At 44.7% G+C, this 12,305-nt stretch overlaps 1 protein-coding gene across 6 annotated transcripts in view; it reads right to left on the bottom strand.

Moving 5' to 3' along the window:
* Nucleotides 1–2,615: 2,615 nt before the first annotated feature.
* Nucleotides 2,616–12,305, bottom strand: part of PPP2R2C (protein phosphatase 2 regulatory subunit Bgamma) — a 301,475-nt gene continuing 291,785 nt past the window's right edge. For all 6 annotated transcript variants that reach the window (XM_031943421.1, XM_031943419.1, XM_031943424.1 and 3 more), the window contains one exon: nucleotides 2,616–5,665. In XM_031943421.1, the coding sequence (XP_031799281.1) occupies nucleotides 5,374–5,665 (292 nt within the window). In that variant the 3' untranslated portion in view covers nucleotides 2,616–5,373. The remainder of the gene's footprint in view (nucleotides 5,666–12,305) is intronic.

Genomic DNA, 12,305 nt, shown 5'->3' with positions numbered 1-12,305 from the left:
AGTCCCATTGAGCAGAGCTCTTAAGTCAGTTATTTTTATACTATTTTTGGTTTCCCTTTTTAAATTTCCCTTATGCTAATCCCTTCACTCTTGCTATATGGCTGGGCAGCTCCTTTCTGCCATGTGTGTCTTTGACAGTAACATGTTAAAGGCCGCTAGAAAAATGTTTTCCCGGTTTCTGCTTTTGTATCGAGGATCCTGTGGCTTTAAGAAATCAGAACAAAATCAGCCCCAAAGAGAAGAATCTGGGTAATCTCACCAGCTGTATAGAACTCCAATTTGGGCTCTGGTGGGACGGTCTCATTCTGATGCAGAGCAACATGTGAATCAGACTATGCTTCCCGGGACATATGTGCACGTATCGGCTCTTGCTCTCATCATTGGACCATACGTGAGGCAAAGCATTTATTGAGTGTTTACTATTGAGAGATATTGTTATTAAAAACGAGGATTTGGGGAGATCCAGGATTTCCCCTTTTCTATTTTCAAGACTTCACTTTCCGAAGTAGAATTAACCTCCTCTTCCACCAGGAATTTGTCTAAGGGAAATTGCATTCACTCAAGCTTGGGTGGAGACAGATCCTTTTGTCTAAATGGTCCAAGGCTGGGGATGGTCTGAAGTCTCTCATCCAAGTGTGACATGACGTCACTCTCAACCTCTCGTTCACTGAGGGCCAGAGTTGGTTCCCACCTTGAGGAACACTTACTCTTTGTAGAGTAACTACTGGATCCCACCACAATAGTCTTTGGTCTTCAAGAGATGGCTAAATGACAACCTTTTACTTCAAAAAACACGCTGGCATTATCAATGATTAAATTACCCAGAAACTCTCTCTCTCTCTCTCTCTGAAACCTTTTTAACCACCCCTCTCTATATAAGGATTTGGAACAGGAAGACTTAGAGACCTTCTCATTTAATAGGTCTGGAGAGAAATGACAGTCACGTTACCAGCTGATAAAAACCAGAGCAAAGATTTGAATCCAAGGTCCTTGATTCCAAATCCAGTGCTTTTCCTACTAAGCTCGAAAATTGTAACCAGAAATCCTGCACGCATGGGAGCAGTTTTTATTATCCTCATTATTCATCCACAACAGGAAGTAAAGTGCATACAGGTGGAACAACATGAAGCCAATTAAGAGCAACAAGGTCGAAATGACCTTCCAAATGCTTGGTTACTGAAAGCTCGGAGTCGGGGTTAGAAATTGCTACTAGAAGACTTCCAGGATGGCCTCCATCCACACAGCTGCCTCCCATTCTGGATGATTTTCTTCCACAATGGCAACCATTAGAGACATCAGTTATCTTCTAACTTAACTCACAGGTGCTTTAAGTTCCCTGAGTGTAACAAATTAGGGCAAAGCTTCTAATGGAGACTTCTTCCTATGATAGAACAAGTTTCCTCTTCTCTCCTTCCTCTTCATCTTCCTCTTCTCTTTCTTCCATTCTCTATTACACCCCTCCTCCTCCCCTTCATAAGTGACTACTAAATTCCTATCCATTCTTTAAAGCCCAGCTCTAATGTCACCTCTTCCCCAATTCTCTGATCCTCTGTAATTCTGTAAGAATGTCCCCCCAGACTTCACATTTCACTTTTGTGTCTGTGAAAATTACAATTTCTATAATATATTATATTGACCTCAGGTCTAATCCTCTTGTAATTCCACTTTGTACCTGATTGGGAACTTCATGAAGGGAAAGACCACATTCCAACTTTGCATCTCTCCCAGACCTGGCAGGTTAAGATAAGGAAATATCTCAGCCAATGCTAAATCCTGCCCTCTGAGCTCAAGACTCCTTGAAACCTTTGGGTTTCAGAATAGGGAAGGACTCAAAAGATAGCATATAAAAGATCCCGTCATTGGTGACTTTGTGACCCAGTGTGGTCACTGGCCGAGCCCTTTGGTGTATGATATTGCACAGTCCATTGCATGTACAAATCTTCTATGGTTGGTCTTGTAGCTTATTGCATGAAGTGGTTTCCAGGCATTTGTATACCCATCCTTGTGCACAAAGTGCACACACACACACACAGACACACACACATACACACACACACACACACACAAACTCAGATACATACACAGTCATCCAGGTAACCAGATTCCCCAGAACTGCTCTGCCAGAGGTTAAACCAGATGTTCTTGCTCCCCTTCGAACTGGCCCAGAATTTGGGGCTACCTCTTACCTTTTAGATTGGGCACAGCATTCTCAGAAAGCAAGAAAGACTTGCAGCCCATGTTAGATGACTGGCAGCAGCTGGAGTGATCATATCCTACCTTCCTGACGGGAATGACCCAGACCTCCCAGTGCAGTGAAACTCACGCCAGGGATTTCTTTCCCAAACTCTTAGGCAATGTCCTCTGTACAATGGGAAAGCTCCCCAGACAGTAGCATTCATTACTTTGGGTTGCTAAGGGAAGTCAGACAAACCCCGCAGAATATATGGTCTTTGGGGACAGGCTCTCCTGCTGTTGTTGTTTCTGATCCCCCAGTCTGCACCCCAGCCTAGCATGGAACAGGTCCCTCATGCCAGATGAAAGAAATTCAACTGAATCCTTCCCTTTTCCCATAAAGTCTGCAGATGGAAAGAATGCTCCAGAGCCTTTTGTGTCTGTCATTTTTATCATCCTTTTATTGGAAAAAGCTGGTATTAACATATTTATATTTTTATCCAACAACAGTTAGCTAGTCTGTGAAACACAAAGAAAGAAAGCAGCCATGAACTACAGCTTTCAAAACAATCAGCTGGACCACCTTGACCACCACTTACTCTACACCACCGAAAGCTTAATCCCCAAAGAAAGTTATCAAAAAATGGAAAAAAAAAAACAACCAGAAAATAAACCCAAAACCCTCACAATGACAAGGTTACTTCCCGTACATTCAAGAAGACCAGAAAACTGAATCACAGTAAGAATGCAAAGTTCATGAACAACATACTGGTGATTACTTTTTTTTTCTCTAGTTCTTCTCCCTCCCGTGATACTTTCTGCACTTGACTCATGATGAGAGCATGCTTTCTTCTGGAAATTAGGAATTTCCCAGAATTCCAGAGACATATTTTCCTTCAAAGAAGAGCTTGTTTTTTGTACCCAAATTTTAAAAACGGAATTAAGGTACAAGAAATCCAAATGATAACTGTTGTGTTAAAACCTGCTTTATAATATCTTATCTATAGTCTCGTACTTGGAAGATGTTGAAAGTTAAGTATATGATTTGACAGAATTTTTAGTAAATGTAAGTAAGAGCTGTTAGCCATTTCAGCCCAAAAGGGTGATGGGTAAATGGAAAAATCTTCAAATAATTGTGTGAGGCCCTCAAAGCTTTAGTTTGGATCTACCAAGATTTCTATACAATTTACCACATTCTTAAACCTTTTTACAAGAAAAACAAAACCAAAATCAAAACCGATCCCAAACCAACCCTCTAATTATTAAATTTAATTAGAATAAATATGTACATATAATACTGTCCAAGTCATTTAGAGTATACAGTGATTTATAAACAAACATTCCTCATTCCCTTTGATTCTTAAAAAAAGAAAAAAGAAAAAGTAGCGTACACATTTCAGAGTGTCTGTATACTATGGCTGGAAGTGGGTGCACATGCGTTTGTGCTTTTAAATACACAAAAATAGTTATTGGTCGAGAAAACTTCAGTTGGACAATATTTCTTGGGTCATGTCAAGACATCATTATAAAAAAGTTGGATCCTGTTGATAACCTGTGTGAGCCATGGCCACGTTTCTCTGCTTTCTAACTCAAAATACAAAATGCTGTAGGATCATTTCACTTTCTGTTTGCTGAGGGGGGCAATGGTGAATGTGAACTTTCTCAAGGGACCGATGAGTTTTGCCTTAAACAGAGATGAGCTCATGAAATCGGTGATCCGTCTCAACCTGACTGTGCAAATGAGTTTGCTGACTCCGGGAGAGTTAGAGCTCTCACCTCCACATGTGCATTAAAATTGCCTTAGAGAAAAGCAAATTTGTTCTCTTGCCTGGTTGGGTAACTGTTCCTTTCCTTCTCCCTAAAAATATATTGAAAATGGGATTTTTTTTTTTTAAATTTTGAGAGGCAGCTCGATCCTCCAAGGATACAAGCGGGTGGGTAATGAGCTGCACATGCACAGGGAGCAAAGCTCACAACCCTTAAACATGGTGGAGCAAACTTGGGGCGGTAGGCAGCACAGTGTGGGGGTAATGAGCACATGTGACTTAGGACACAGAGACTCTTGCACTGCCTGGGGCTCATCGAGCATGTTTTCCTTCTTTGGACCTCACGTTCTTTAAGCTGATCAGTAAGGCCCTTTCCAAGCCTAAATCCTAGGATCACATTTAGAGGCGGGAGAGCGCCTGGAGATCACTGTGTTTCGGGTGGCTTGGGCAGTTGGAATTTCCCGCCCGAGCTGACCCAGAGCAGGGGCAGGATCTATGCCGGCTCATCCCGCTTCCACACTCCTCTCCTGCCATGGAAGCCGGGGCTCTCAGCAAGTCTCCTCCTACCTTCTGGGATCTGCAGGAGCCAAGGTAGAGAGAATCTGCTTCCGTCTCTCCCAGGAGGCATGGAAATGTCCTACAGAGGTGAAAAAGTCGCCTAAAAGGCCGGTCGTGGCGACTGCTAGCAGCCCCATAAGCCACCATTTGTTTTCCTCCGGAAACTGAAATAAGAACGTGACCGTGGAATTGCTTTCTGACAAGGGGGTGGCCGGGAGGAAAAGAGGGATGGATGTTAGTCCTGAAACGGTGAGCCCTGGAGAGGACCTTAGAAAGCATTCAGTGGAACTTCCTCACATTTTACAGAGAAAGAAACTGACCTCCCCCCTCCAAGAGAAGTGATTTGTCCAAGGTCTTCTAGTGAATAAATAGCCAACCAGGGTCTGAACCTGGGTTCTCCCGAGCCCGCCGTGAGCTCTGGTCTCGGCTTCCCCAGCGGTCCCCAGAGCCCCAGTGATGGAGCCGCGTCTCTCCATCCCTCACGCTACGTCTGCAGAAAGAAACTTGCAGTGGAAACTTAACTGTGAATGTAAAAAAGCTCTAGTAATGTGGTAAACACTAAAGACCTAGGATGGGGGTGTATAATGGACCCTAAGTGTTAAAAACCCGACAAGCCCGTCACCTTGCTGGGGAGCCTTTTGTCCCTTCGTTACAGTGAATTCTGGTTCCTGCTTTAGTAAATGGCCATCACCATCATCATCATCATCTCAGGGGGTTCTGGGGAGCTGGGAGAGGGAGGGGTGACGGGCAGCTGGGCCAGAGGAGGACGGATTCCCCCACCACGGCCACTTTTCTCTTGCTCTGTTTCTCTCTCTGACGGTCATCTTGTACAATCTGCAAAAGGCTGGCTGATAAATACAGAGGATTATGGGTAAACCTAGTGCATCTCTGAGTTCACTTTATCCTGGAATATGTAAAGATTGTTTGTCGCTGCGATGGCAATGATGTTCTCGGCAGGATGCCAGGCCGTGTGGAGGATCTTCTTGGTAAAGTCCAAGCTGTCCACGCTGATGTCGTCCTTGCGGCGCTTGCCTCCCACACAGACGCGCCGCGGCTTGAGGATGGCCCTGGGCTTGCTGCTCTCCCTGGAGGCCTCCAGGGTCACGTCACGCTTGGTGTTCCGGTCAAACATTCTGAAGAAATTATTGTAGGCACCGGTCATGATGACACTGGGGAGGGAGAAGGAAGACGGTGAGTAAGAGCGACTGCCCAGAGACTGGCTGGCTCTAGATTTGGTCTTGTCCCCAGCCCAATGAGGTGGGGGTCCTTTCCCATCCACTCACTACGTGTTTGACCCTACTCCCCCTAAGCTGCCCAGAACTGTCATTTGTTGGTGGCCGTTCAGTCACCGAGGCACGTCCGATTCTCTGTGACCCGATTTGGGGTTTCCTTGGCAGAGATTCTGGAGGGGTTTGCCATTTCCTTCTCCATATCATTGTACAGGGGAGGAAAATGAGGCAAATGGGGTGAAGTGCCTTGCCCAGGGTCCCACAGCTAGGAAGTGTCTGAGGCTGGCTTAGAGCTAAGTCTTCCTGATTTTAAGCCTAGTGCTCTGGGCCCCAAAAACATAATGGGGACCTTTGAGGAACTTTGCTCATAATTAGTGAAAAGGATATAAGTGGTAGGGAGGCAGAGACGCTCTACAGCTAGAGCTGGCCTGGGAGCTGGGAAGTTCTGTGGCCTCTCAGTCCCTGGCAAGTCCCAAACACTAGAATACTGCAAGGAAGGCCCTTGATCTTCCTGTTTGTCATGGCCCTTGGAAGTCTGGGAAAGCCCAGCTCAGACTGCTTTTTATATCCGTGGAATAAAACATGGAGAATTTCACAAAGGGAACCATTTTGTTGAAACAGTCATGAACATAGTTTAAAACAGACTTTGGGCTTCGAGGTTTCTCACCTGGGACTTCCATCAGAGAGCCCATTCCTATTTATATTCAACTGATAGTGTCCCAGTGGGGACTTTCCCCCTAATACAGGATGGACCAGATGGCTGCAATTCTGTGGTTCTGGAGGTTCCAGACCTAACGGAGGTTCTTGGACTCTCCTACCTGCACCGGTCAGAAAATGACCAAAGCAGACAATGGTTAAGTCGATCCCTACTGACTTCTGGCATGGGGGGGGGCATCTTGCCCAATCTGTGACTGTGCCAGAGTGCTAGGCCCCCAAATCACAAGGCTCTCATTTCTATTCCTTCTCAACGTTCTTGTCCATTTGCAAAATGTATTCATTAATTCAAGAAGTGACCACACGTGGAAGCTACGACAGGAAATGGTTCCTACCCTACAGGAGTAGGGTAGAATAGGGTAGGGTAGAATAAATGCAGCTGTTAATTAGCAGTACATACAGTTAATTAGCAGTATATATATATATATATATATATATATATATATATACATACATATACAGAGAGAGAGAGAGGGAGGGAGGGAGGTACGGATATATATATGGAGAGAGGGAGGATAGATATAGATATACATATATATAGTTATATATATGTATATATATATATAGAGAGAGAGAGAGAGAGAGGTAGGGAGATACATATAGATAAAATCTAACGCTGATCTGGTGCCCACAAGTCCACTGCCAATATGGCAAGTCCCAAGAAGTGGGGAGAGGGGGGCAAAGACAGTGGAGAAAGCTCTGATGTTGACCAGTGAGGGGGGGGGAAGAGAGGGGGGGAAGCCCAAGAGTGATGGCTACGTTTCCCAGCTGGCTGAGATAAGGAGCAGCTAGAGAAGATTTATGCTCAGGAACGGATTGGGTTAGAGAGGTTTTTAAGTTCCTTCCTGTTCTAAGGTTATGTAATTCTGAAAGTTGGGTGGAAAGGGGGAAACCCCCTGGCCTTTAATTCTCTTATATGTAAAAGGCCCACAGGTGCAAAACCAAAGCTGCTTGTCCCTCCAGAAGTGTCCCTCCCTGGGCTTTGGGGTCATAGGGTCAGGCTGACACCTCTCCCGTCCAAGTTCACTATGATTAATGTGGCCTCCCGCTGTCTGACAGCCTCAGATCCCACTCCTGGAGCTCCCAAACATCAGTCCGGGCTGATCAAAGCACGGCACGCTGACGAGCTAAGTGCCTCTGCAAGGAGCCGGGGTGGACTCTTTCTGGGGGCCCAAAGCTGCCTTGAGGGAAGGGAGAGATGAAGGGAGCTTTCTTTTTGCTGGGAGGGAGGTTTTGGGTGGGAAGGGAGCACAGTGGCCTGGTTCACTTGTGCTTCTGGGACTGTCATTTCTCTAGCGTTTTCTTGATGATCATTGCACGAGGCAAGGCAATGCAAGCATCGTTATGCCTATGTGGATGAGGAAACTGAGGCTCTTAGAAATGAGATGGAGGAAGCCCACATGGCAACAACAATGGAGCTGGAGTCGGAGGATCTCCCTGAGCCTCAGTCTACTCATATGTAAAAAGAGGCTGGACTAGGTGGGCGGTATCAGAAACAGAACCCCTGATACAGATCCCTGCATAACGACTCACACTCCAACACTGTCCACATTGGACTGCAGTTTTGCTGCCTTTGTTGGACGTTTCCCAATTGCAGTTTTATCCGGCTCGGCGGCACAAGGAAATCTGGCCCACGGGGAAATCTGGCCCACGGCCACCTCCAACCCTTATTGGCTGGATGACGCTAAACAACTCATTCTAGCCCCTTATTGCTTCAGAGAACTGTAAGAGTTTTGAAGTTGTGGGGCAAGTCTGACCTGCATTGGGAAAGGGGAACTTCCTTTCTGCCACAGAAATCACAATTCTGCTTCCTTCCCCTTCCCTACCAAAAAAAAAGGGAGGTGGGGAACATCATTACTGTTAGACATGGTGTAAAAAGCCCATCAGATGACCTAGACTGTGCTCCGGACTTGCAGTGCTGAATGAAGAGGCACCAGCTGTGACTGAGCCAGTGGAAGGGAGACCACTTACAGACCCTAACCCATCAGCAGTTAGTCTGTGCCCTCACAGAAGCTCAAACCTGGTGACCAAGGCCCTTGGGTCCGAGAATACTGAGGGTGCAGAAGGGATAACAGGTCACTGTGGTCCTGGCAAGACTGTCCAGCCAAACAGCGAGACTCTGCTCCGAGGGGGCAACAGGGGAAGAAAATGTGCAAGTAGCCGAAGGAAGTTTGCCGACGATATTCTTTGCAGAATAACCACATAAGGGATGTTGTGACTTCTGTATTTATTCCAATTATTCAAGCTGCTGTATGCTGTCACGTGTTATGTCTGTATATGATCTATTGAAAATAACTCTAGGGGCAGCTAGGTGGAGCAGCGGGGAGAGCACCAGCCCTGAAGTCATAAGGACCTGAGTTCAAATGTGACCTTAGACACTTAACACTTCCTGGCTGTGTGACCCTTGGCAAGTCACTTAACCCCAATTGCCTCAGCAAAAAGAAAAAACAATAATAATAACTCTAATTTGGATTTTATGTGTTATGTACCAGGATGGAGCTATATATCTTAAATAACTGTTTCTAATCTTACATAAAAATCAAGGGATGTGTTAGGATATGATTCCTGGAGATAGACGTGAATACTCAGTAGGAATTGCTTTAGAGATTGCTAAATTTTGAAGGGGAAGATATAATGACAGGAGGTAGAAATGAGTGGGAGCTGACAGCTGGAACTATCCTAAAAGTCTTTTTAACTCCACAAAACCTGCTGGAGCGGTGTTAGTGTAGACCTCAAGAACTCATGGCTGCTTCTCTGAAGTATTAGAGTTTGCCCTGGCAATGCCCTTCACAAAATGAGGCATGCAGACCTGAACACAATACTCTACTAGTGGCTTATCAATAATATCCTCCAAATGTGACCTCAGTGATACATATACAGTCAATCACAAGCAATAGAAAACCCTCCAGATGTGATCTGATCAAGCAGAAGCCAAGAATGGGACTGCTTCTGCTCCCGCCAGAAATTATGCTTCAAATAATACCATCATCATCTCCATGACACTGAACAGCATCAGAGGATGACTTCTGTAGAGACTCTGATACATTTATCACATGTTAGGTGTTTGAGGTCCATGAAACAGGTACAGCATTGAGCATACTCGTATCTTCCTTAGGGATGAGCATGATGATAGTAAATGATAAATGAGTATTATTTGAAAGTAGAATTTCTCTTGTTTTTATCCAATGGATAATTATACCATCAATGATGATCAGGTGGCTTCTGTAGTTTGGATTTTAAGAGAATGCAAATCACACTTAGGCCCATTCTCGCTCTTTGAAAAAGGCTCATGGACTCAGGCTGACCTCAGTAGTGTAAAGGAAAAGCAATCAGTGAGTTGGAAGATACCTCAGAGTCATCATTATGTGGCATGACCTCCTACCCCCACCCCAAAGGCTACTTTAACCTTTCCTAAGAGCGGGCGCCCACAGAGAGTAGATGAGGTAGTCATGGGCAATTCCATTTCTGGCCATTTGGCTCTGTGAAAGAATAAGGGGAGACATGTTCAGGCAGCAAACTGATCTTGCCTTAATTCAATAAGTATTTATTAAACAACTATTATACCGTGGGCACTAGCTTAGCTCTGGAAATACACAAAGACAAATCTAAGTAGTTCCTCCCTTTAAGAAGCCAGCATTTTCTTTATCTTTCCCCATTTACTAGTGTTTTTCTCCAATTACATGTCAAAATGCTTTTCAACATTCATTTTTGTAATTTTGGGTTCCAGATTTTTCTCCCTCCTGCCTTCCTCTCCCCGTCTCAAGACAGCAAGCAATCTGATATCGGTTATTCATATACAGTCTTGTTAAACATAATTCCTATTTTGTTATGTGAAAGAACAAGGAAAAAAAGAAAAACCATGAGAAAGAAAACAAACAAACAAACAAACAAAAAAGTGAAAATAGCACGAGAAGCCTACATTTTCCAAGGGGGAGATACTGACCTGATGCAAAGCCTATAGAAAGTAAATAAAACTGATTGGGGGTGAGGGGGGGCAGCAACCAACAATTAGCAAGGGGGAAGAGAAGACTTCATTTAGGAGGTAACACTGAAGCTGAACCTTGAATGAAGCTAAGGATTTGATGAGGCAGAAGTGAGGGGGAGCAGATTCCAGATATGGAGGTGGGTGACTGAATATTAGCCAAGGAGAAGAGCCCATAGGAGTCTATGAAAGGGAACCATGAGGAATTAGTCTGTAGAGATTGTCTGCAACAAAACTCGTGAGGGGTACTCAGTACCCCACTGAGGAGCTTGTGTCTTAGCGCGGAAGCAATGGGGATCCACAAAAGCTTCTGGAGCAAGACTGGGCCGTGGCCAGACCTGTGCTCTGGGAATATTCATTTGGGAGCTGTCTGGATGAAAGACTGGAGAAAGGACATCCGAGGGAGGAGGCTCCAACTACGGCATTATGGTCAAGGGACAATGAGATTCTGAACCAAAGTGATGGAACTATCCAGTGCTGAATCCTCATAATGCTATGAGTGAAGTTAAAAAAACAAAACTAAGACTAGAGACAGATTTTACTTCACTTCTCTTTTAGAAGACATAGTTAAAGGTAGCACATACTATGCTCGGCACTTCATCTTCCATTCTGTTCTGTTTCTGTGGGAAGTGACGGCTTCTGTCAGCGTTCCAAAAACAACCTAACCTCTCCTCCCACACTCAGGGAGTGGGATGAATGGAGTGAGGCAGTTTTTTAAAGGAAATGTTGCAAGCTTAATGGAGACCGGTTGATTTCACACAAAGCTAATTTCTCAGATCTGTCAAGAGGTGATTGGAGCAAGATGATTAAAATCATTTTAAACCCACACAGTTAATAATCCTTCTATTAAGGCTCTGATACCAAGTTATTGTGTGCTCTGGGAGAAAAGCACACTTGTTCCTACTTACTTCCTGGAGGAAAAAAGATCTCACAAAAGACAAGTTGGTTGGAGTGGTTTGGAGAGGCTGGGGGTGCCGAGCTCTGTCCTTTGTCTAACAGCAAGCTCTAAGCTGGGCGAGGGTTGATACCAAAGTGGAAGAGTTGGTTCCTTTGCTAGAAGTTCTACTGTGGTTAAGCTGGATGCATGGGAGTCTCACTAATGAAGAAGATCCTTCCCAGTCAAAGAGGCTGATGGAATTTCCCTGGTTCAAAGATTGGAAAATGAGCATGGAAGGACTTAGTAATATGCTGGTTTTTCGTATTCCTGGCAATTCTAGCTCCCCAGCTATAAGACTTTGAGATAGACAGAGGATCCTAGGAGAAGTAGTGGAAAGCCCTTCAGAAGCTTTATATCATCGACTTCTCATTTACAAAAAAGAATGAGACATACTGAGAGAGCGAGGGTTCTGTCCAAAATCATGTGTGCTCATCGCACGAGTTTTCAGATCTGCCTGTTACTGATGTGTTCTGCTGCTTATAATCCCTCTCCAACAAAAAAAGATGCTCAACATTATGGGGCGGCTCTGAGGGGAAGGAGATGGAAACATGAGATACTATGGTGATGTAAGAAACAGAAAACTACTTTTTGAAATCAAATAATCTGGGAATCCAAGCTTATCACAAACTTTTAACTTTCTTTTGAAAAGACAAAGACCCTGCTCTGAGGCTTCCAACTGTCCAAAGCACAGCAAAACGATCCAAGTCCTCCAATTTATCGTGTCCACAGGGACTTATTTCAATAGAGCAGAGAAGAGCAGAGCTTGAAGGGATAAGAGATGCTCTGATTCCCTCATTTTCCTGAGAAGTAACTGAGACCCAGAGAGATACAGATGTGTGCCCCAGATGCCTGAGCTGGCTTACAACACAGGTCTCCTATCTGTTAGGCAGCTGCAACTTTAGCTATGCTGGTTGGGCGGTCATTCCATCGCTTCAGTCTCACCCAAC

This window comes from Sarcophilus harrisii, chromosome 6 (genome assembly GCF_902635505.1).
Source record: "Sarcophilus harrisii chromosome 6, mSarHar1.11, whole genome shotgun sequence".
Lineage (NCBI taxonomy): Eukaryota > Metazoa > Chordata > Mammalia > Dasyuromorphia > Dasyuridae > Sarcophilus > Sarcophilus harrisii.
This window is presented reverse-complemented; position numbering and strand designations above follow the sequence as displayed.